The following is a 23,622-nucleotide window of genomic DNA, read 5'->3' as shown; positions in this document are numbered from 1 at the left end:
GAAATGACCAGCGGGAAAAAGTTTCTTATATAGCCTTCGCGTTGGCTAAGGCTAGCCTGATGCTTATGTCTTTCACTTTACAATCACGACCCCACCTGATTTATAGGTTGTATTAGTAAGGCGTAACCGTAGTGAGATCGAGGTCTCAGACGATCGATGAGTGACTGGACATGCCATGTACTTTTCAACTCAATACACAAACTGCGCCTTCCGAGATCGATGAAATTACTAAAGCATTCAGGTACGAGATACTGCATTACGTTCCCCAAAGAAAACACGCCCAGCATAACCCACGACACTTATCAAAGCTGAATCCACCCACCCTAACCCTCAGACCCAAACACAGCCAAGCACACTGGGAACTCTGACCATCCTCCTACCGGTAGGCCTCTTGCACGCCAGACTCCCCTGTCTATCCTCTTGGCCGTAAACCAGCACAATTTCAAAGGATTGTTTTGTTCGTGGTAGCGGCTCTTTGGCTTTCACTTTGGAATTTCTAAGAATAGCTTACGTATGGGATGAAACACACAATCCAAGATAAGTAGTGCTGTGTGGCGGTATAGAGTTAGCCAAACGACGCCTATATACCCTGCAGAAGCGATAGGTATGAGAAAAGTACACATACACACATTTCGAATTCGACAATGACAGCACAACCAAGTCTCCTCTTTAGCAACGGCGCACTGAGTTGATAATATTCTTTCATTAATCATATACGAAAACTTCATGCTACTCTCAATCCTCCCCGCCTAGCCATTCTGAACACACTCCTATCAACCGTCTAATACGGTGCGTCTGTCCTCCTCTCTCCTGTCAGACCCGTGGTTCCTGTGTGTGCATGGTCACGTGTATGAACTCCCGGGATGGCGGTGTTTCCAACCGCTCCCGACTGCGCATAGCCGTGTCCTTGAGTTCCCGGAATAGCGGAACCTCCGACAGTTCCCGTATGTCCGTAGTCTTGTGCGTGAGATCCAGGGATGGTGGTATTGCCAACCATTCCAGTGTGCGCACGGTCGTGTGCATGAGTGCCAGGAAGTGCGGTACTTCCGACCATTCCTGTGTGCGTGTTGTCGTGTGCATGGGTTCCTGGAATCATGGTGCTTCCAACCGCTCCGGTATGTACAGGATCGTGTACATGAGCACCTGGAATGGTGGCATTTCCATCCGTTCCTCCGTGGCCATCGCCGTAGCGGCCAACGTTCATTGGCAAACCCGTGTGCGGCTCAATGACAATCCTGTCCTTGTCTAGGTCGGAGATGGGGTGTGCACCGTAGGTGTTGCGTTCCGTCTCGCTGGGAGAGGTTAGTCGTTTGTTCGAGGATAAGAGAGGAGACAGCCATAGTGAGATAAAGGTTTGGAAGGAAAAGTCAAAAAAATTGAAACTTACCGATCCCCAGAGATCATATTCGGGTGTCCAATTGGCCCGTCAACACCAATACGCTCCCTATTTCCCAGGCCGCCCACGGCAAATGCCTCAGGATGCTCGAGCGCGTCCCGCGCCGGATGCCCTTGCGGTGGGTCCTTGTGCAGTTTGTTCCTTCCCGATGCGTCAATGGGCAGAGCCTCGTACGCTGCCGCCGTGGTCCTCGGATCCGGATACTCTTTCGAATGTCTGGGGCTTTCACGCGTGAAGTCTCTCGAAGCCCTTGGGCTCTCACGTGAGTAGTCCCTTGAGGCACGGGGCGTGCTCTCTGCACTCGGCGAAGACTTCTCCTTCTTGGACTTGTCACGATGCAAGAAGCCTAGGATACCGTGTTTCTTTTCTTTCTCCTCAAGCACGGGGTTGGTCTTTTCGAGCTTGGATTGCTCAATCTCATGCTTCTTCTCCATCTTTGCTAGGCGCTTCTGAGTTTCGAACAGGTCCTGCTCGTCCTGCTTTTGGTTGTGGGCATAGCCTGCTCCCGCAGCAGTTGCTCCGGCGGTACCGAGAAGAGCGGCATTGCGCATGCTGTGGTCCTTCTCCGTTGGATCCTCAACGGTACCGTGACGTGGATGGGTTGTAGTGGTGGCTGGAGCTTGTGTATTGTACCCAGTTGAAGTTGGATGACCGGCAGTGGTGCCTGGCATTTGAGCGTTGTACACTGTCGGATCTTGCGTTGGCTGATTCTTATTATGATGTGCGTAGCCAGCTCCAGCGACGCCTGCCGTACCCAAAAGTGCAGCGTTGCGCATGTCGTGGGAGTGCTTGTCTGAATCTCCAACGGGATCATAACGCTGTTGGGTTGTGCTACCAGTTGGAACCTGCGTGTTGTACGGCATTGAAGAGTGGGAGGGATGAACCGCAGTGGTGCCGGGGACTTGCGTGTTGTACGCCGTCGGATCTTGCGTTGACTGGGGCGTATTGTGATGATGCGCGTAGCCCGCTCCCGCGAGACCTGCAGCGCCAGCGGTACCTAACAGTGCTGCGTTTCGCTTATCGTGGCTTCCGTCCTCGGGGTGGTCTACGCCCTCGTATCGATGCTGAGTAACAGGAGCAGCCGAAGTCTGGGGAATATGCGATGTCGTGCCTTGCGTTGGATAGGCCGAGCTACCAGCTGGAGTTTGCGTATTGTACGCAGTCGAATCGTGCGTTGGTTGGTTGTGCGAATGTCCTACACCAGCAAGCGTCGCAGCACCGGCGGTGCCCAAAAGAGCGGCATTACGTTTATCATGATTCCCATCGTCTAGATCTCTGACGTTATCATGGCGTTGCTGATTCACAGGAACACCCGGGACTTGAGATGCGTGCGACGTGGTTCCTTGGGTTGGGTAGGCTGCGGTTGCCGGATTTTGTGTATCATACGCAGGCGAATCGTACGTTGAATGATGCCCATGGGAATGTCCTGCGCCGGCGAGAGTTGCCGCGCCAGCAGTACCTAAGAGGGCGGCATCACGTGTATTGTGGCTCTTGTCATCCGAAGCTCTAGTGGGATCATAGCGTTGTTGGTCCATGGGAACACTTGGAACGTGAGAAGCATGAGACGTGGTTCCCTGCATCGGATAGGCATCCGTTCCTCGTGTTGGGTCAGTTGTCGTTCCATGCGTTGGATAAGCTGAGGTGGTGGTTGGGTTCTGTGTATCATACGCCGGCGAATCAGTTGAATGGTGTCCGTGGGCATGTCCGGTGCCAGCAAGAGCTGCAGCGCCAGCAGTACCTAGGAGAGCAGCATCACGCTTTCCATGACTCCTGTTCTCCGGATCCTCAACAGCATCATGACCATGACGATCCTGAGTCGCAGGTATAACTGAACCATGCGAAGTATGTGAAGTTGTATCATGTGTTGGGTGAGTTGAAGAACCAAAGATTGGAGTATGCGTATGGTGTGCACCGGATTCTTCAGTTGGGTGGATACCAGAAGTCACCGGTTCACGAGCTGAGTGGGAAGCCGGCCACTCAGTCTGCATCGGCTGCCATGGTTCGTAGTTTGTGATTGGCACCGGAGCAGCTGAAGATACGAGAGAAACTGGGTTCTCGGTTGCTGGGAGCTTTTGGGTCGAGTCATAGTGGGTTGTGCCTGTGAAGGCTGCTCCGCCAAGGGCTGCTGCACCTGCACCAGCACCGAGGGCAGCGTTTCGGCTGCTGTGGTCATGGTCATGACTGTGTGGCTCATGGTGTCCATGAGTATGACTGTGTGGCTCAATACTGTTATCGGAGTATGTTGGATTGGGGTTCGAAGCGTGAGCGCCAGTAGCCGTAGGATCGTAGCGTTGGTCCAACATGGAGGCTTCGGGCTGAGTGCTGCGATGGTCGCCATATGCTTTGGCAGCTTCGTGCCCACCAAATCCAGCAGCGCCTGCACCACCAACGAGTGCGGCGTCACGACCGAGATGGTGTTGGTCAGGGACGCCAGTCTTTTCATCAACCTTGGGATCCAGGCGGTTCAGTGTGTCTGATTGATGTGGTCCGGACGTAGTGTGACCTTTCTGCTTTGCCGGATCAGGCTTAACACGCGGGTCGAGAATATTCGCAATGTTGCTCGAGTGTGGACCGATCGTCTTTGAAGCGGGGTCCTCTTGCGTGGATCCAACGTTATGGTGAACCTGTTTGCTTGGATCGGGTTGGACTCTAGGATCCAAAACGTTGGCGACATTGCTCTGGTGGTGACCGATGGTACTAGAAGCTGGTCCAGTATCAGCCCTTTCATCGCGCTGGCTTGCATGATGAAGTCCGCCGGCGGTGGCAAGGCCAGCCCCACCCAACGCAGCATCACGTCCGTAATGATGTTGCGACTCATCCTTGGGCTGAGAGCTGAATGGTACAGACGACGAAGGCGCTGCAGAAGATGGTGTGTGCGTGTTATCAACACGAGGGGCAGGGGCAGATGGAGTACCATAGAAGGTATCGGCAGCCTTTGAGGACTGCTGGGTTGTAGGAACAGTTGACGCGGGAGCAGTACGACGAGCATCAGGCGCATAATCACGCTGGCTTGTAGAGTGCGGAGCACCAGAGGCAATAGCACCAGTTCCAAGGGCCGTAGCATCACGTCCATAGTGATGCTTTGGCTCCTCACGACTGACAGGAGGCTCAGTCCTAGTCAAAGGCTCGAATCTCTTTTGCTCTTGCGGTGGCGGCGACCTGCCGTATACACGAGGATCAACTTTCGTTGAGCTGTACGGGCTGCTCACTCCGTAAGGACTTCCGCTGCCAGAGTCATTCTTCTGGGAGCCTGCATAGGCGCCTAAGCCTGCAGCGCCGACACCACCAGCAATAGCGGCATCTCGACCGTGGTGACGAGGTTGATCTGGAGTAAAATCCCCAGACTTTTGTCGTGGTTGGTCGAGGCTTCCTGTGTGGCGCAACTCGTGCTGAGTTGTTGGTGCATTGGTTGTTGTGGTAGTATCTGGGTGGCCTTGGTCGAAGAAAGTCTTAGACGGGTTTTCTGCAGGAGTTGGGTCTGGAAACTCGCCTGGGATGTGAGGGCTTGTGTCTGTTCGATTGTTGAAGGGCCGAACGCCGGCTAAGAGACCAGTGCGATCTTGCTCTGTGATTGGAAGTTCACTCTCAGCTGAACGGGGACCTCCGAGTACACTGCCATCCTGCTCACGACGCGTAGGGTCATGCGCAATGGACTGAGTCTAGGCTTGATGTTAGCGCGGGTAGCCTCGCATTTGGTACGTTGTGCTGCAGGACGAGCTGCGTTGTCCGACATTGAATCACAGACTGCAGTCAAGTGTTGGCTGTACTTACAGTGGCTGGCTGATTTCCATGCGTAGCTACACCGCCTGAAAGAGGGAACGATCGGTCGGTAGCAGTACCGCTGAGACCAGTGTCTTGCTGTCCACGGCTAGCTGAACCAGGGTCTAGAGCGCACGTCAGAAACTATTCGATGTGCATGTGAGAACATTGATTCAAAATAAAGGACTACGTACGAGGTAGAGTAGTTGGCTGCATGCTGCTCTGCTCGCCCGTCACACCACCTGCATTTCCGCTTCCTAGGATCTGATCACGGTTCAGATTGTTCTCTGCGGAGTTGTCGTGAGGAAGCGCAGCATGGCCCTGCTTTCCGCTTGGTCCAAACCCAATAACGCCCGACTTGATGCTCGCCTCGCTGACTGCACTTTGCGGGGCTTGTGGGCGTACGTTGGAGTGTAGGTTGGCTGTTGGACCTGACGATGTGGAAGAGCTGGGATAGCTCTGCTGCGTACTGGAAGTGTTTGGGGTGTAAGCACTTCCAATGGGACCGTCGGTGCCAAAATGTTGTCCGCCGCCCACGTTGCTGAGTCCTTGCGCTCCGTGTGCTGTAGGTTGCGCGCCCTCGCGGTTCACCATTTGATCGTGAATTGGGTGTTGGCTGCACTCGTCATCAGCATGTGCTTGGCAGGTGGTGAGGGGTGGGTCTCCGTACTTTTGCGAAGTGGATGATTCGGTGCGTTGGTGCGCCGAATCGTCCGTCTTCTTGTGACCAGAACTGTTATCGTTTTAGCATTGAGTGTCAGTCGATGCCCATATTACTTACAGCACGCTCTTGATCTTCTCCATGGTGGTGTGCGTTTACGTGTTGACCCCGCAATTTGCCCGCGGAACTGGAACGAAGGATGAGGGTGGGATGTTCGAAAAAGTATCACAAGGCCGACTCAAAAGGGATGGCAGAAAGCAGAAAGCAGGGCAGGGCTCTCATGTAGCATAGCATCATCGTGTGGTGTTTGTAGCTAAGATGCGGCGCCAATGACGCACTGTCTTGGGAGCTAAGATGCACCTCCTCACGATACTGCCATGGCATTAGAAGACCAGGACTGGTTCATTAGAGAGGCGTACCAGATATGTACACATGATCAGTTGCACACCCGCATAGATACCCGTTGGGGTTCGTTCATCTCGTGTTGGCATAAAGTGAACTGGTCTTCCCGCGGGATCTCCGTCATCCTTGCACCTATCATGGTGGACAAAGGCCCCGCGCGGGGCTTTGCTTGGACGTTTGGATTAGCTCAGTTCGATGTAGAAGCCAGTCAAGCTCCAGCGACATCCTGCAGTAACTCGACAAGTAGATGTAGGGTTTGTGTAAAACTTATGCGTCTTAAGTACCATAGGTTTGCACCTTGCATGCCTTGCTTGTAGCATTTGTTTGTGAAGTTCTGTTACAGTCTTGCGACGAAAAGGACGCGGCTTACCTCTGGCTTCAACGCTCAACCGAGAGAGTGGGTAAAGTCAATTGGTGTGCCCATGTGTCGCACACTCGTATGCGCGTTGAGATCGATCTCGCGCGTCAAGCTGGAGGCCGGAAACAGCTTGACAGCGTGATGGTCAATACAGGCTTTAATACGCCGAGTAACGCAATTTCTAGAATCACACGTGCAAGAGCATTGACAGCTACAGCTCGTCTCTTGGGTTGCATTGGTATGGCGTTGTGGTGGTGTTGCTCGTTTAGTCACCGATCTTGCTTCAGCCCTCCACCCTCCACCCGGCGCGACACGCTGAAGCTCTTCCCTGGTGACGGCAGAGTGGGCACCAAGTCAGCTCACCATTACCTCACCCACCGACAAAGTGCCGGGTTCCCCACACTGCACTGCACTGGCCCAATTGCGCAATGCAGCCGCTGCACGGTTCAGACGAAACGCAACTTGGCCCAAGTCAACGCAGGAGAAGGCTTGGTGGTGTGTCAGACGTCGTGGAGCTCTGTGAGCGGTGATGACTGAGCCACACGTGATGTCTCTCCCAGCCTCGTGTCTACCCACGACCACGAGAGCATGCCTCTTATGCCCGGCCTCCCAATACCACGGCCACCAAAGCCGCGATTCGCTCGAAATTCGCGCAAACGGACGCACAGGCGCTGACTGGTTTACTGTCGGATGAGCGTGTAGTGGCAACGAGCGTGGGGGTGTATGCGGCTGCATCGGGCCTAGGCTGCCGAAATTGCACCCAGGTTGTCGTGGCTTGTCGTGTCTGGAGACTGGTCGGTGGCCGTTCCTGGGAAGCAGCCAGCCGATCGCAAGCCCTGCAACGCTCTCCGACGGCGATACGCTGACCTCTGCGCTTCAGGCGCCTGTCCCCAGACGTCGTGTCTTGTCTTGTGCAACCAGCGTCGCGTGCCTGTCGACCCGGCCAGTGCTGCAGCAAAAGGCGTCACCGTCACCAGGCCCCGACTCAACGCCCGTCGACGCTGTGCAGATGCGCTTTGCCTTCTCCGCGTTTTCCTCTAGTCCAGCCTGACGTGCATCATTCCAGGGACGCTGCTTATCCATTAAACCTCCGCCGTTTCCCCAGCCCAGCCTGCTCCGTGTCCCTTGTATAACTAGCCATTCGCACTCCGGCCCAGCGCGTCCAGGGTCTCGCTTTTCTAGGCACGCAACCACCGGCCAATCTCCGCCAGCGCCGCGCAGCCTCATTGCCCTCGCAGCGACCGCTTCTCTCCCTAGCCCCACCCTCGCTCTCCTGCAAACCCTCACCGTGACACCGCCCTTGGACAACTCGACGCCTTGACACCTTGACGCCTTGACACCTCGACGCCTCGACACCTCGCCATGCCGGGACATCTGCGCAGTCGCCTACGACGGGCCTTCACCGGCGAGGAGGGCCATGGACCCCTCAGCAAAATAAAGGGCAAGAACGCAAAGTCGACGCAGCCAGAGAGCGACTACTACCTGCCCGGCGAGAAGATGCCGCCGCTCAAGTACCGCCGTCCCGTGGCCCCCGAACACAAGGCCAAGCTCGAGGCTTTTAGTTTTTCGAATGCCTGGCGTCGACGCAGCCACCACAGCCTGTACTCGCCAATGGGGAGCCGTCTGCCGAGCCGCAAGAGCAGTTTCCGCAGCAGACGGAGCCGTAGTCGCAGCGTCCACCGCAGCAGGCGCTCCAGCTTCAACAGCGTCAACAGCCTGCACAGCGAGTACGACGACGAAGAGTGGGTTGACAGCGGTATTGGCACGAGCATTGCGGGCGACGAGCGGCCAGCCAAGATCCGTGAAGCGAGCGACGACGAGGGCGATGTTCTCAATGGTGTGTATTGCTAGCCCACCTGCAAAACGTCTCGACTAACTGAACAGTCGGTCTTTCTCGCAATCCTACCCAAGATCCCCGCGACGCCCGCCGGCGGGAATCCACGGGCATCCGTCGTTCCAGCTCCGCACGACGCGCCTCTTCACGCCCAGGCACATCATCTGACCGCACATCTCGCCAGCCTTCGCAGCCCTCGCAGCCCTTTTCCCCTGAAGATCTCGAGTCCGCGCTGCAAAAGTCGAATCTCGAAGCCACAGAAGAAGAGTCTATGCAGAGCGACGCGACCACCCCGCTCGAGGAATTCGACGATCCAAGCCCCTTTCTACGCCCGCGAGGCGGCTCCATCTACGTGCCATACAACGGCCAGGGCACGCCACCAGAACTCCCATTTTGGGGAAATGCATACCCGGAAAGCGATGATACAAATCGTGCGCAATTTCGACGCGGGTCCATCTTCGTCTCAAACGAGGATTCTGATTCCGCATCCTCGGAACGCCGCCCCTCTGTCTTTGCGCCTAACATGGACCCCTGTTCCGAGACGTGCGAGCGCCAGCAAGCACAACCTGAGCCCCCGTCCGAATCCGCCCCGATCGAGGTGCCGAAACGGAAGCCGCTCATCTGCTGCCCCAGCGAAGACATTATGAAGATTCTGGCCCGAACAGACCTGTAATGATGAGTCCGTCACTTTCTTGACCAAAACTGGCCACATTTGTGCCACTCTGTGTTTTTAATCTGTTAGCATTTGTATTCGTCTTTTGCATTTCCTCGGCGTTTCTTTCTTCTTCGTCTTTTTTTTCACTCTATTTGAGCCTCATGGTTAGGGGTTCACGGCTTTGAGCCTTGGCTGTGTAGGAGCCCTCGGATGGCTCCATGGCTTTGCGCTTATTTTGACGGGTTGGAACACTTTGCATTGCATCATGTTAATCTGGTTTGGTTTCAATGCTGGACTGGGATAGAATGTTTTCCCGTAGTATATTTTTTTTTCCTCACTTGTACAATCTGCATGTGTATTAGAAAGGGCTATTATTTCGGTTCCGGAGAGTATGGTGTGGACAAATCATAAACCAAATCTATCTATACGTTTGATATGTTCATTCATACTGCTGCAATTTGACGCATCGTGATCCCAATCGCAAATCGCATTCGTAAATCGCAAATCGCAACAGCAAATCGTTACTCGTTTTTCAAACCCACTACACTACACCACACTACGTCATCCTACTCTTGTCTCACTCCACCCACCCATCACGTTCCTCCCACCTCGCATCCCAAGCGCGACAGCGCGATCATTCCGCCCACTTGTCCCCTCCCTTCCGTAGTGGGTATTCCCTCGCTCCTTCGCTCCTTCGCTCCTCCGTTTCTTCAACCCCCCTGCCGGAAGTGTGAAAAATCAGTAAACGGCTAACCTCGGGGAGGCGTAGCCGGTGCAAGGTTAGGCTATGCTATGCAATGCAGTGCGAGGTCATGCAATGCGATGCGATGCGAGGCAATGCGATGCGAGGTAATGCGAGGTCTGGGTAGGTATGTGGATCCGAAGCTTTTTTTTTCTTTTTGCGTTTCTTTGCGTTGCGTTACTGAGTTGGGAGTTGGGGGTTGGTGTTGAACTGCATGTTGAGGCTGGATGCTGGGTGGTGAAGGGTTGGGTGCAGGGTAGGTGCGTGCGTGGGGTGGGATGGAAGGTTCGGTTGTTGGGTTGGATATATACCTACAGGGAGGAGAGTGAGAATCGGTCCGGTTTTGGTCTCTAATTGGGAATGAACGATAGGGGCAAATTTTGTGTTGTTTATTGTTTGTTCGATTTGGGGGAGCGCTGGCGAGGTTTTCTTGTTGAGGTGATGGGTATGCATTAGGCCACGGATGGTGAATGATATGGGTTTTCGAGGTCGGGGATCGAGGTCTGTAGGAAGATAGAGAGAATGTATTGACAATATGTAGGTACAGAGGTTTGCTAGACTGTGTAGCAACGGAAGTTTCTGATTGTTGTAGACGTAGGATTGTTGTGGAGAGAAGTAAGTTGCATCTTGCCTATCTACATGTAGCTGGGTTGGCGCTGGAGAGTGTGAGATACTCTATACAATACTAGGTTATATTTGCACTTATTTCCTAAAAGATTAAATTTAAGTCTTGATTTATTATTCTATTTCGGTTGTAGCTTCTTTACAGCTTTAACATGTATCACCTGTCAAGTCTTATCCTTTTCCTCACCCTCATCTTCACCCTCATCTTCACTATCACCACAAACCACATTGCGTCTGCGTCTACTCAATATGAACTCACTCCCCACCATTACCACCGCGCGTTCAAAGGTTATGACGCCCACTCTCTTCCGTGTTCCATTTAGTTCACCTTGGCTTTCATGTTTCATGTCAGACGCGCTCGCATTCCGTTGTCTCTACGATGTGCCACAGCCCCCCAGAATTCGAAGAGCGTGTTAGCTACTCGAACTGCGACTTGAGTCCCGACATAAGCGACGCTGCGGCTAACGAAGCGACGCTGCGGCTAACGAAGCGTTCAATTGCCCTGCGTTGGATCACCATCCAGATAAGAAGGCGTCTGGCGAGGCGGGAGATGTACTGGGCAGTGAATTCAACAACAAGCAGAGACTTGAAAGAATACAAATCATGGGCGAGCAGGAACTAGAGCGAAAAGCCAGAATGACGCTTGAGGATGAGCAGCACGAAATCTTCTCGAACCACTACCTTTACGCGCGGCAAGACGGTTCATGTTCGTGTCCGGGATGCACCCTTCGAATGAACAGGGAGAAGCATGAGAGAGATCTTGCGTACAAGCCACCAACGGCAGTTGAGTATGCACAGTATCTACAATGGAGAGCCGAAGAAGCAGAGCAGCGCTCCAAAGCAGCAGCCGAGAAGCGGCTCGAGGAACAAAACCAAGAGCGCATGGAAAGAGAACAAGAGCGTCTGAGAAAAGAGCAGGAGAAGACAGACAGAGTAAAGCGTGCAGAAGAACGCAAACGAGCAGCGAAAACCAAGGTCAAAGAAGAACGATCGAAAGAAACTGCACGTCAAGCTAGTAAGCAGCAGGAGAAAGACGCGCAGGTGCGTATGGCGAGACACCATATCAAAGAACAACACGCGAAGTTTGACAAATACCTCCGAGATATGAAGAATCATGGGCAGGAAGTCGAAACGAGGACTGGTGTAGTTGACATTGGATGGGTCAAAAAGAAAGGTGTTGCGACCTGTCTGTTCTGCGAGGAGGAGATCAAGTACTACTCGTTTCGCTGTCCAGATGGGGGCGCTGTGGCTTGCAATCCGTGCAAGAATAAGCTCAGTCAAGTGTTGACGACGAAGGTTTTGTGAATGGCGAAGAGGTGGACAAAGTGTTTACTGATGCATTGGAGATTGATGAGAAGAATGGAGACTCAATACAAGGAGTGTCAACTGGGTTGCTAAATTGAACGTCTCAACAGGATCTGGTGAACCCTGGATGGGAGTATGCAATTCATGAACATGTTCATGGCGGTGTATCATGGGAAATAAGGAGGAGTATTGAGAAAGTACTGCTCAAAATGCTCCAATCCCCCTCCCCAGGTCAAAGTATAAAAGAGATTGGTTGCAATAATGAAAAACATCTAGACAATACACGTCACAGCTGCTTTCGGATCAGTGACCGAGAACATGGATTTTGGAGGTTCTCTGATGCCGTTTTTGAGTGCCGTAGAAATAGCCGCTAGCAGCGAGTCTAGACTCCGGATATCCGATCTGGCTAGCTCATCGGACTTTAGCTATCTTCAGCCTTATGTCCCCGCTTAGTTCTAGCTTAATCGTTACAATGTCTTTTTCCTTCTAACTTTACATCAAAACTCAATCGTTCTGCGAACTCTAAAGAGGCTTGAACGTTGTGGTAGTGTGGAGTGAGAGAAGAAGCGAAATGATGCCGACACCCGAACCCCGCACTTATTATCCCTCCTCATTACATATTTGCTTAGTTCAGCCGAACGCCGAATCTACATGTAAACTCGCCCGATACGCCAATCGCCAACCACTTTCAATTCAAGTGGCATGGAGTTCGCTATCACCAACCGCCAATCAGTGCGGCGAGTAAACCCACGACGCCTCTAACCCCACAATATCCACCCGCTATCAACTTTCAAGCGGTAGTCTATGCATGCGACGCAATTCCAGCAAATAGAGAGAACTGCAATTGGTATTGATGACAACAGACTGCATCACTCTCAATTACTTGGTGTACGCACTCTCTCATTCGGAGTTGTCTGCTTCATGCAGTTGGGTTGAACTCCATTGCATCGCGGCATGCCTCATGTGTAGATTGTGATTGGGTCAATTGTGCACCAAACAGTACGTTCCTGCAGATATGATGTTATCGACATGGATAACAGGTGGGGATTAATCTCCTAGAGCTTCCGTACTGTGGTAAGCCTGATGATTGTGTAAGTCCTGATGGGACTACATAAGGCCCGAAGTATCGACATGTTCTTTGTCTCAGGTTGTCCGCGTCGTATTCGGTGCCATTCAACACCATGAAGCTTCACGTTCTTTCGCTACTCCCTTTGGTTTCAGTCACTAGCGCTAGCTGGACGAAGAACCTCAACTATCGGTCGCCGTCAGAACATCACCCATCCCTGGGCATATCAATCAATCGTGTTGTGAAGAGGAACGATCCACAGACTAGTTACGATGCTTCGGCCTTGAAATTCACCCATGGAATTGCATCCGGTGATCCGTATCCCAACAGTGTCATCCTATGGACTCGAATTGCGCCCACAAGCGAAACCTCGGATTCAAACGTCACGATTTCCGGTACCGCTCCTCTATTTGATCATGACAATGATAAGTATGTCGCAGTATCAAAGTCACCTATCTGCGTAGAATACAAGGTTGCTTCGGACAAGAACCTCACACAGGTCCTCGTTACAGACAAAGTTTACACAAGCTCAGATGTGGACTACACAGTCAAGGTAAAACTTGCAGAAAGGTTTCATAAACTCTTTTGACATTGCACAGGTTGAGGCAGGCAACTTGAAACCTTACACCACCTACTACTATCAATTCTCAGTGTGCGGGTCTGACAACAAGAGCCCAATTGGGAGAACAAAGACAACCCCGAACGCTGACGACGATGTCACCAAAATCAGTCTTGCCATCTACAGTTGCGCAAACTATCCTTTCGGTTTCTTCAACGCATATGGCAACACCGCGCGGAAGGTACGGGTTGAGTCGCACACCATGGTCTATTGCAATGACTGATAAATGTGCATAGGACTCAGTGGATTACGTTGTACATCTTGGAGATTACATATACGAATACAAAAACGGAGACTATGGTTGGGGCCAAAGCATAGATCGTGTCCCTCTTCCTGATAGAGAGCTTTTCACTCTCTATGATTATCGCAAGAGAATAGCCACATATCGTACGGATCTCGACCTTCTCGCTAGCCATCAGCAGTTCCCTTGGATTCCTGTATGGGACGACCATGAGGTGGCTGATAATGTATACCGCGACGGAATGGCTGAACTCAACAACACAGAATCATCATTCATCAAAGACGGCGGCATTTCAGTTGATCAACGTAAAGCCGCAGCAGTAAGAGCATACTTTGAATGGATGCCTATCCGTCAAGTGGAAATGGATGACAACTTGCGTATCTGGCGTTCATTCTCGATAGGCAAACTGGTTGATCTTGTAATGCTGGACACTCGCAACTACGACCGCTCAATCACAGATCTTTACTGGAACACCGACTACGTTCACGATATCTCAAACGATGGCGGTCGCTCTTTGATGGGTTCGCGCCAAGAGAACTGGTTCTACAACACCCTCACGAGCTCTAAGAAACGAGGCGCTACCTGGCGTGTCGTCGGCTCACAAATTGTTTTCTCTCGCGTGAACCAGTCCGTGGCTCTTGGTGAAGAGAATCCTCTCAACTACGATGCCTGGGATGGCTATCTGGCGAACAAGAACCGCACGCTCAATCACCTCTACAGCAATAATATCAGCAACAATATCTTCCTTGCAGGCGACTCGCATGCCTCCTGGGTCAGCGACTTAGTCTGGCTCGACGAAAAGAACTACAACAAAAGCACTGGGGCCGGAAGCATTGGTGTCGAATTCGCAGGCTCTGCAGTCACTTCGCCCTGTCCCTATGGCGCCAACATTTCCCTTGCCACGGCCAACAACTACTCTCAGTGGCTACAGACTGCCAACGACGAGCTTCAGTGGCAGGATCTATACTATCGCGGATACTACGAACTTCATTTCACGCACGACGATGTCCAAGCCAATTATTTTGGTTTGCCGACTGTTGTTTCGAGGAATGGGTGGGAGATCCCGATTGCCAACTTCACTGTCGTAAGTGGGCAAAACAGATTACAGAGACCTGTTGCTGGAGGAGTTGTGGAGAGTGGAAGTTTGAAGGGAGGAAAGGTTGTGGGAGGCAACGTCACGGTCGATACGAATAATGGGACGTGGTTTGTAAGCCATGAAGATCTGGAAGTATTGTAGGTTTATTGCTCTTGGGGTTTGACTCAATCCCACCAGAGTAGAGGTCCAGAGACCGTTCTTTGACCATTTTTACGCAATTCGCCAACAAGACAATACATCTTAGCACAGCCACAACCTCTAACCCTAAGCTTGTTGTTGAACTTCAAAGTGAGGGACTGTATGCTTCGCTACTCTCGCTTCTCACCCCTGCTAGCTAGACTGGAGTTGACCAGAGTCATACTTTGTTTGCCCATGATTGGGTGAGAGTAGGTTGCTTCTTCGATCGGCACTACCAGAACTACTCAAATTTACTCATGACCAATGCAGGTCGACTCCTTCTCGAACACCATTGTGTTCTCCTCTATGTATGATTTTCTTACGATAACCGCATTTGGGGAAGGACACAAGTCATGCGTAACGATTGATCGAGCTAGCTACACAGCCTGACAACTAAACGAAGCCACACCACCACCGATGTCATACATCTCCGACCAGATCTGCCTTGCCTGGTCAAACACAGCCATGTCAGGATTTATATCATAAATATAATGTTACATGAAGAAATGATACTCGGGCCCTTCCTTACATACAGGATACTCAAACGCCATGGTAGACACCAGAGATTCGTTGCATGTTTTTGCGTCTTGCGCAGCCTCGACCTTCTTTGCTGTCGTTGCCTATTGGCAGTATGGATATGTTATCCACCGATCGACTTGGGATCGCCAACGCATGTACCTCCCAATCCTGTTTCTGCTCTTCCCCGAAATCTTCATCTGCCAAGTGGTCATGAATATTGTTCTCGTCGTTCAACGCTATATGGGCATGCGCAAGATTGGTATCTCCATGCAAAAAGAAGGATTCTGGTTCTATGTTGCCAGCATATTAGACCTGCATAGTAAGAATCGAGAATTCAACCACGGAGCGTGGACTTTAGGAGCAGGCGGCGGTCATGCACAGAAATCTGAGGGCAACTGGCGACTCTCCACGCTCAACTCAAGCCGGCTGTCCTTCGAGAACAAATACAAAACCAACTTCGATGGAGCCAAGTTCATCGCGCAACTCATTGCGACTCTCTTCTTCATATACCAGGGCGTATCCGCTTCTATCACTTACATCGGCCGTATACTCCTCATCAATAGCGGAACCTTGAGCATCGATCATTTCACAGGCATCTACGCCATTTGCGGAACAGTGCTGGAGCTCGCAACGTTGATTCTGATCTTTCAACCGTATGAATGGACAGACAACAACGAATACATTGAGAAGGAGAGACTCGCCATGCCGGATGTCGATACCTCCAACGCCTGGGTCTATGAAGGGTTTCTCGCTCTCACTGTTCATGGACTACTATGGATCTCCCTCCGGTCATGGATCTATATTTCAACCCTACGCAAGCTTGGTGAATCCCCTAAGGCGATTGCGTATGACAAATTTGCCCTATTCATGGCCAATTTCTCTGAAACAGGAATTACGACTCTTGTGCTCATTCTGGTTATTGGAGTTCCTCTGATGGTTCCGACCGTCTGGGAGGTTGTTTCCAAACCAAACCGCCAAGGTTTTGTCTGGCTCGCAAAGAAGGTCAAAATCAGCTACTACGCAGGCGGAGTCTGCTTCAGGCTTCTTCTGGCTGTCATTTCGGTCGTCGTTACCGCGATGATATGGACACATGCCATTCGAGAGGTTATGAGCGTTGGGAACGGCCAAACACAGCTTTGGAACGAGGCCTGGAAAGTACCAAATCCAAGCGCAGATACCATCTACGGCGTTATTCTAAGTCTCTGGTCGTAATCGTGTCGGATCAAAGAATCAGCAATACCTTCGCCCTCCCAAAATTCGACGCGTGACTTCTACGCTTCGGGTCTAAGACATTGTTTGGAATCTTTTGCAGTGCATTGATTGGAGTACGTATCCCTTGCAATGAGTTTTACGGAAAAGTAGTGACGATGATACTTTTTCAGGGGGTTATGAGGAGACACATGCCTGGGAAGTTTATCTCCTGCGTGAGGAACCTTAATCAAATTCGTGGACAGGAACTTGCCGTTCGCAGGAGTGTGATTCTGTGGGTCAGCGAACTGGCATGTCAAATGCTTCTTTAGGACTCCGGGAAGTAGGATCAAAGGAATGTCAGCCGTATTAATCTTCATTTGGTGATTCAACACTTGAAGCTAATAAGTCCGTGCAATTCTAATGTGTCAGAGTGAGTTGACAAAGTTGTTTTGCGACGCATCAGAGATGTGTTCTTTTCCCTTGTAATGACATGAGATGAGAAACACACGGTACGAGGGAAAACGTGTTCTCCGTCTAATTGTTTGAACCTTCGACACATACTTCACCGTTACGACAGTACTTGTTGCACTTCGAAGAGAAAACCTGAACATCAATAAGAATGAGTACGTCCAGAAGGTCCAACGAAGGCTCCGAAGGTAAATGCGACAGCAGACGTCAATTCCAAATAGGAGAATCCAAGCATCCCAAGGCCGCGATATGATAGTAACCCCGTATTCGATATCGTCCCCGAGTTGTGCGGGATCTTGTTGGAAGTTGAAAATCCGGGGACAGGACCGACACCAAGCATTCTAAACACGCCAAGTATTCGATAGTTTCCCTGCAGGCAGATCATTGCGGCGTAGTGAAGGGTCGTCAATCTAAACGCGCTGAGGCTGTGTGGACAGACAAAGCACAACCGCTTAATTGCTTTCGCAATCGTGTTAAGGTTTGGTGGCCGTTGTCAACTGATGTCTGAGGTTCCGCTGTCGGATGGTCTTGGCATCACATTTTCGTGATGTCACCACGAGAACCATCTACCATGTCAATTCTATGTGCACCATTTACAACCCACAACAGCTACTCGCGGTCCGAATGATCATGGCACCGAAAGCTTCCTCAGGGTGTGGACCTGCCGGCCTTATCGAACAGGAATTAACCCTGTGTTACTCGTCCTGCTAGGAGAGTCCTCCGCTCGGCACGTTCTCACGTCCCCTCCGCGCCCTTCAGTCCGCCGTCTTGGCTCTTCATCACGGGTGCCGACTTGGCCTATGTCGAAGAAACACATCATGTACCCGTTTAGGAATTGAATTTCGAAACTAGCCTTCTTCTGTCCTGTGATCTGAGTACGGATACCAGAGCTTCCGAGCTAAGAGGTCTGGGCGATACTATGGCGTTGGCTTCAGTATGAAAGCATGTAAGCTCAGTCCTTAACCAAGATTCTAGCTCTTGGTCTTAAGCTATATTCGTTGGACACGCTGCTTCATGTGCCAACACAGGCGGCTCTTATTGGTTGATTGTATAGACTAATGATCTTCTATTTATGCATCCGTTTGCCCAGAGCTCTATCTCCCTCATTGGGCGGCAGCATGCCAAGTGAGCGTTTGTAGGAAGGTAAGTATGGTACGAAAAGGTACGGTGGTAGACTTGGCTGCACAAGATCACGAAGTTGTCCAAGACATCAACATTCCTTTACCAAGCAACTACGACTAGTTGCGGCGTGAATTTGAGTCTGGTCGGTACGTACACCGACGTAATCACGCTGAGGCCCGTAAGACGAGATGAGAATCCAAGAAGTGGGAGTAGAACCGAATGTGTATATAAGCAGCAGAGAACTGCCTCCCTCAATGTCATTCATCACTCTACAAACCTCTCCTCATTATCTCAACACACACAACGAACTTTCAAGATGCTTTTCACCAAGTCAGCTGTCATCGCTTTCCTGAGCGCCACCATTGTCACAGCTGCTCCCACGAACAACGTTGAGGCAAGGGGTACTGCCAAGTACGACGATGACTGCAAGAAGGACTTCGACAACAAGTGGAAGAATGACGATTGGGAGAAGAACGAGAAGATCTTCTACTTCAACAAGGAGATCATCGTGAAGGCGGGACCGGGCAACGTTGTCAACAACTCCAACGTAGCTGTTCCTGGCCAGCCCGGAGGACGGGGTATTTTCAAGTTCGGTATCAACGTCGAGGAGAACACCATCTGCTACGTGAGCTACACCTCCTTGTTCACGCTGCAACTTCGCTAACATATATGTTCTAGAACATCACCCTGAACGGTGTCACTGGCAACTACATGTCCCCAGCTCTCACAGCCACTCACATCCACGAGGGTATCAAGGGCCGTGCTGGACCTCCCCGTCTTGCCTTCCCCAACCCCACCGGTCCCGATTCCAAGCGTGTCTCGTACGGATGCTTGACTGGTCCCTTCCGCACTGGCATCAATGCTACTGGCACCACCACCGACACTGGTGCCAGCTTCCACGTTCGCCAAATCGTGGCCAACCCCGCTGGCTTCTTCTGTGATACCCACACCGCTGCGTTCCCTGCTGGTGCTATCCGTGGTCAGCTTGCTTAGGCGAGCTCGGAAATGGATGTCATACATTGAATAGTGTATAGTAAAGTTAATGTAATTATAATTCACACACTTGCTGAGTATTTCACTGCGCCTCCCGAATACTGCTCATGTACTTCGTGACTTCAAATCAAACTATCGATCTGAATTTGTTATAGTCTTGAAAGTAGAGAGTGAGCAATGTCCTGACTACTAATGGCTGAGACCAAAGGTTAAATGTCCATAGTCTTCAATATCAATGTACCTGGACGAAAAGAACATGTTCAACAACTCCCTAGCATCCTCATCCATCAATGTCCTGACTTAACCCCTTGAGCTGTACACTTAGCGTGGGCGATGAAGTGGTACTAGCATGCGCACCATCAACCCCCTCATTTGGTATGCATGCCCTGACCACAACACCAAGCCTTTCGAACATTAAGCTCTTATTACTATGTTCACCAATTACTGCATCCTGCGATACATATTCGCAATCCAACATTGTTTGAAAAGTGCAACGAGAAAGTAAAAGAAGGACGGAGAAGCTCCATCACGCACTAAGACAGGATGGCGCAATTATACGGAAGTAGCTCCGCTTTTGACACGATCGTACCCCAGATCGACGTAAGGCACCCGTACAATTGCTTTTAGCCTCCGCTAGTGACGTCGCTTTGATGTCAAATGTCTGACGCTTGCATATGAGTTGTCAAACCCCGCGGGAGGTTCTGAGGACACGACACACCTTCAACAGCTTTCTCACAAACACAATCGAAGCCAACAAATTTTACCCTCAACACCTACTCCAAATAACAGAATGTCTGCCAACGCCGATTCTGTGAAGGCCGGTGAGCCCACAAACTCAAAGATTGCTCCCAGCGAGCCTATTGGAAACAGCGGTGTAAGTACATCTCCAGTGTCCTATAACTTTTTCCCACTCGATATACTGGCCTATACAACAACTGCCTTAGAGCCATTGTTTGTATACATTCAGAGATTGCTAATGCAGCAACTCACCGTCTGTCAAACCCACTGACATCCCGGCAGCACCAGGTAACCAGCGCCGACACCGAAGAAGCCCCAGAGTTCCACGTCCAGATCCTTAAGGCTGGTACCGCTCCTCCAGCGAAGACACACCAGATCGACCCCAATGCCACCAACCAGGATCAGTACGACAACGCAGGAGAGACAATTACCGGTTCAACATCCAAGGACGTGCACAAGAGCGGTGGTGATGCGGGCGGCCAAAAGAGCACAGGTGGATCGATGGGCGTAGATGAGGATGCAAAGGATGCTAAGGAGCCGGCCACCAGGGCTGCGGATATCAAGAGTGCGACAGAGCAGCAGCCTGTTAGCGCCGATCAGTTGTAGATGTGGAGCAATGTATGTGCGTAGGATGACAGGTGGGATCTTTTGGTAGATCCGCGATCGCCAAAAATTGAAAGACCTACTATAATATCTGTTCTCTGGTTGCCGCCGTATAATGCGGGTGTTCTTGCTTGTCCGAATGCTTCGTGGAGAGCTGGCTCTCATGCACTCCACTGGAACTAATCCTCTCTTGAGTTATTCTATCGATGGAAAGTCCATGAATCGGAGTTGCTCCCTTGTATGCCCTCGACTGCTGCCCAAGACTGTAGCTTCCAGCATGTTCTTCATGATGTGGCTGGGGAGGAATTGAGGGGTTCAAAATTGCTTTTTCCCAACGTCAAATGCTCCTCGGAGGCATCTATCTCCAAACGGCTTTCTGCAACACCCGTCCAGGGCATTCTAACCCCTCCTACGATGACCTACTGAAATCCACATCCTCCTCCAAACAAGTATAGGCTCCCACTGGAGGTCTTGGTGGTTGGGTTGAACTCTCGGACGCGACGCGTCGTCCCTCTTACTGATAGGCTAGTCGCGATCCATTCACGTAAGCACGCGATAGAAACACCGACGTCATTATCCATCACAACCTCAAACAGCCTCACTGGAGCTCCCACAAACTCGTCTCTATTCTCAAAGAATATTACTGGTTCAACAAGATGTCTGTCGTGCTAATCGTAGGCGCCACTCGTGGTCTCGGAGCGAGCCTCGCAAAAGCCTATGCCTCAGATTCAGATACTCATGTCCTAGCGACTGCAAGAACATCAGATCCGCCTGCAAACAGTCAGTCAATACGTCAATACCGTTTACATCATTCCCTGCACAGCGGTTGTGTATGCTATAAAGAGACATAATACTGATGGTTCTATTTGCAAAGCCAAAAACATCAACTATATTCCCAGCGTTGACATCGCGTCGCCAGACGCTGGCAGCAAGATTATCCACTATCTCAAGGCTCACTCTATAACACATGTTGACGTTCTCATCATCACAGCCGGGTACTTTGCAACCGAGACCCTCCAAGAACCCTCATTCTCCGACCAAGAAACCATGTACCGCACATGCGCCATCGGTCCTACAATTCTGGTTACAACTCTCGCCAACGAGTCCAACAAGCTGCTCAGCTCCAAGTCCAAAGTCATCTTCGTTTCATCGGAGAGCGGCAGTATAACGCTCAGGCACGAAGAAGAGGGAGGCGGCAACTATGGACATCACGCTAGCAAAGCAGCACTGAACATGTGTGCCAAGTTGTTGAGTCTAGATCTGAAAGATAGGGGTGTTGCGGTGGCCAGTGTACACCCAGGATTTATGAGGACGGATATGACTCGTAATGTGGGCTTCGACAAGTTTTGGGATGATGGGGGAGCGGTCACACCTGATGTTGCGGCAAAGTCACTCAGCGAATGGATCGAGACGTTTGAGATCAGTAAAACGGGGACTTACTGGGCGCCTCGTGGAGCCGCGTGAGTATATCAGTGTCTTGAGATTGATGCGGACTGACATAATGTGATTAGTGACATTGGCACTGCTGAGGCGGTCCTGGGATCCAAGGATAAGCTTCCCGTTCCCCTCCAGCTGCCGTGGTAGAGGTCTGACGCACATGATAACACGACTAAAGGCTAGTATGATGAGACCTATAGGATGAACTTCATTGATAGATTGCACGATCCTAATTCTATTCCTGCAAAGCTACTTCCCCAGTGCTCTTGCGTGAAAGTGCATCAACTCATATCACTTTGTCTCTTCCTGCTCAGAGAATTCTCTAGTACCGGCACTCGATGTTGCTTCACTGCCTTTCCTGGGCACCTTGGGCGTCCATAAATCAGCGTCGCCCAATCGATCAGCAGTGAGACCTGCAGACCCCGGATTTTGCATCCCAGCCTCGAGTTGTCGCTGGTAGCTGACATTTCTCAGACGTTCCGCTTCCCTGGGCGTGAGTTGCAACTAAAACTCTGTCAGCCACCGATTCTTGTATGTCAAAGGAGCTTACGACTTACATAAATCTCAACACCAATAGCGTGGATTGCAACTGCGAGCCAGAGTCCCATTCCAAAACTGAGATTCAATCCTGCTCCGAAACCAACTCCACTGGCTGTGTTCGCCGCTACAGCAGATACCTGCTCTAGATTGGAGCCATCTACGAAGGACGCACAAGCAGGGTATTCGGATAACAGAGACGATGCATCAGAAATCGTTGCAGCGATCTTTGCACATGGCCAAACAACATCGTACCCTTTCCCGGAGATGACACCAACGGAGGTAATCAGGATGATCCGTTGTGTGATGATCGATCCGGCCTGCATTCTATCAGCAAAACATTCAACTCTAGAGTAGACGAAGTTGACGTACATAGAACCATCCCCTAAGCATCCATGCCCGATGCTGCTCGATTTGCAACCTCTTGATATTTACCCACGATAACACAAAGCAAACCAGGACTCCGATCCCCACAAATCCAATCCAGACTTGCACATCCAAACCGCCGCCGAACGAATGCCGCGCAATCATCAACGCACCGACGAGGCTTACGGTGTAGAACAAAATGGCCATGTAGCCAAGTATACGATGCACGGTGATCCATCGTCGACGAATGAACGGCGTGAACTGAATCACTGCGAGTAAACTGGCAGGCAATACACCTGCAAGATGTAGAATGATGCCAATCCTGTAGCGCGTGAAAGTCTTGAAGTAGTAGCATTCGCCAGGCGCGGCGCTGTTCCCTGGTTTGGGAATCGAAGGGCAGAAGTTCTTGTCGAAGTTTAGGTATGGGAGACGCGCAAGTGCGACTGAGGGAGGTTAGTATAGGAGATGGTAGATGTAGGACGAGTGGACGTACAGCCTGCGAATGCGCCGGCGAAGATAAACCACAAGATGAAGTTGTATGTTTTGCTGAAGCCGAGGGGGTTGCGGATTCTTCTAGCAAAGGTACTGGAAGATGCCTTTGGAGAACGGATCATGTTTGCGGTGGAAGTGTGAGATGGTTGGCTATGTGAAGGTTTTTATTTGGGATGAAGTACTTGATTACTCGATATGCGAAAGAAATCCATTGTCTTATA

The 23,622-nt window shown here is 51.2% G+C and overlaps 10 protein-coding genes across 10 annotated transcripts; 8 read left to right on the top strand and 2 right to left on the bottom strand.

Annotated features, from left to right (window-relative positions):
• Nucleotides 1–781: 781 nt before the first annotated feature.
• Nucleotides 782–5,959, bottom strand: P153DRAFT_390353 (uncharacterized protein; the record flags this gene model as incomplete). Its single annotated transcript, XM_033670917.1, has 6 exons — nucleotides 782–1,292; nucleotides 1,388–5,055; nucleotides 5,168–5,280; nucleotides 5,350–5,771; nucleotides 5,826–5,888; nucleotides 5,937–5,959. The coding sequence occupies 6 exons, from the start codon at nucleotides 5,957–5,959 to the stop codon at nucleotides 782–784; spliced, it is 4,800 nt and encodes a 1,599-aa protein (XP_033519278.1).
• A 1,530-nt stretch (nucleotides 5,960–7,489) lies between these two features.
• Nucleotides 7,490–9,496, top strand: P153DRAFT_370778 (uncharacterized protein). Its single transcript, XM_033669115.1, has 2 exons — nucleotides 7,490–8,413; nucleotides 8,461–9,496. Exons 1-2 carry the CDS (start codon nucleotides 7,939–7,941, stop codon nucleotides 9,081–9,083), a joined length of 1,098 nt encoding a protein of 365 aa, XP_033519277.1. The 5' UTR covers nucleotides 7,490–7,938; the 3' UTR covers nucleotides 9,084–9,496.
• On the top strand, nucleotides 9,167–9,513 carry P153DRAFT_129637 (uncharacterized protein). The gene has a single exon (XM_033662035.1). It carries the CDS (start codon nucleotides 9,276–9,278, stop codon nucleotides 9,474–9,476), a length of 201 nt encoding a protein of 66 aa, XP_033519276.1. The 5' UTR covers nucleotides 9,167–9,275; the 3' UTR covers nucleotides 9,477–9,513.
• Nucleotides 9,514–10,282: 769 nt separating this feature from the next.
• Nucleotides 10,283–11,736, top strand: P153DRAFT_361045 (uncharacterized protein; the record flags this gene model as incomplete). The annotated part of the gene is made up of 5 exons (XM_033666956.1): nucleotides 10,283–10,308; nucleotides 10,349–10,422; nucleotides 10,453–10,472; nucleotides 10,566–10,719; nucleotides 10,955–11,736. The coding sequence occupies 5 exons, from the start codon at nucleotides 10,283–10,285 to the stop codon at nucleotides 11,734–11,736; spliced, it is 1,056 nt and encodes a 351-aa protein (XP_033519275.1).
• Nucleotides 11,737–12,917: 1,181 nt separating this feature from the next.
• Nucleotides 12,918–14,899, top strand: P153DRAFT_350247 (uncharacterized protein; the record flags this gene model as incomplete). The annotated part of the gene is made up of 3 exons (XM_033666279.1): nucleotides 12,918–13,355; nucleotides 13,402–13,602; nucleotides 13,658–14,899. 3 exons carry the CDS (start codon nucleotides 12,918–12,920, stop codon nucleotides 14,897–14,899), a joined length of 1,881 nt encoding a protein of 626 aa, XP_033519274.1.
• Nucleotides 14,900–16,107: 1,208 nt separating this feature from the next.
• Nucleotides 16,108–16,967, top strand: P153DRAFT_370777 (uncharacterized protein). The gene has a single exon (XM_033669114.1). It carries the CDS (start codon nucleotides 16,157–16,159, stop codon nucleotides 16,664–16,666), a length of 510 nt encoding a protein of 169 aa, XP_033519273.1. The 5' UTR covers nucleotides 16,108–16,156; the 3' UTR covers nucleotides 16,667–16,967.
• Nucleotides 16,968–18,551: 1,584 nt separating this feature from the next.
• P153DRAFT_400949 (uncharacterized protein) lies at nucleotides 18,552–19,228 on the top strand (the record flags this gene model as incomplete). Its single annotated transcript, XM_033671868.1, has 2 exons — nucleotides 18,552–18,860; nucleotides 18,914–19,228. The coding sequence occupies 2 exons, from the start codon at nucleotides 18,552–18,554 to the stop codon at nucleotides 19,226–19,228; spliced, it is 624 nt and encodes a 207-aa protein (XP_033519272.1).
• Nucleotides 19,229–19,827: 599 nt separating this feature from the next.
• Nucleotides 19,828–20,650, top strand: P153DRAFT_400948 (uncharacterized protein). The gene is made up of 2 exons (XM_033671867.1): nucleotides 19,828–20,102; nucleotides 20,249–20,650. The coding sequence occupies exons 1-2, from the start codon at nucleotides 20,019–20,021 to the stop codon at nucleotides 20,570–20,572; spliced, it is 408 nt and encodes a 135-aa protein (XP_033519271.1). The 5' UTR covers nucleotides 19,828–20,018; the 3' UTR covers nucleotides 20,573–20,650.
• Nucleotides 20,651–21,155: 505 nt separating this feature from the next.
• On the top strand, nucleotides 21,156–22,245 carry P153DRAFT_370775 (NAD(P)-binding protein). The gene is made up of 3 exons (XM_033669113.1): nucleotides 21,156–21,349; nucleotides 21,444–22,029; nucleotides 22,081–22,245. The coding sequence occupies exons 1-3, from the start codon at nucleotides 21,226–21,228 to the stop codon at nucleotides 22,151–22,153; spliced, it is 783 nt and encodes a 260-aa protein (XP_033519270.1). The 5' UTR covers nucleotides 21,156–21,225; the 3' UTR covers nucleotides 22,154–22,245.
• A 52-nt stretch (nucleotides 22,246–22,297) lies between these two features.
• On the bottom strand, nucleotides 22,298–23,523 carry P153DRAFT_301732 (uncharacterized protein; the record flags this gene model as incomplete). Its single annotated transcript, XM_033664403.1, has 4 exons — nucleotides 22,298–22,510; nucleotides 22,564–22,863; nucleotides 22,916–23,352; nucleotides 23,403–23,523. 4 exons carry the CDS (start codon nucleotides 23,521–23,523, stop codon nucleotides 22,298–22,300), a joined length of 1,071 nt encoding a protein of 356 aa, XP_033519269.1.
• Nucleotides 23,524–23,622: the final 99 nt, after the last annotated feature.

This window comes from Dothidotthia symphoricarpi (genome assembly GCF_010015815.1).
Source record: "Dothidotthia symphoricarpi CBS 119687 unplaced genomic scaffold P153scaffold_22, whole genome shotgun sequence".
Lineage (NCBI taxonomy): Eukaryota > Fungi > Ascomycota > Dothideomycetes > Pleosporales > Dothidotthiaceae > Dothidotthia > Dothidotthia symphoricarpi.
The sequence above is the reverse complement of the archived record's forward strand: the minus strand, read 5'-3'. Positions and strand labels throughout refer to the sequence as shown.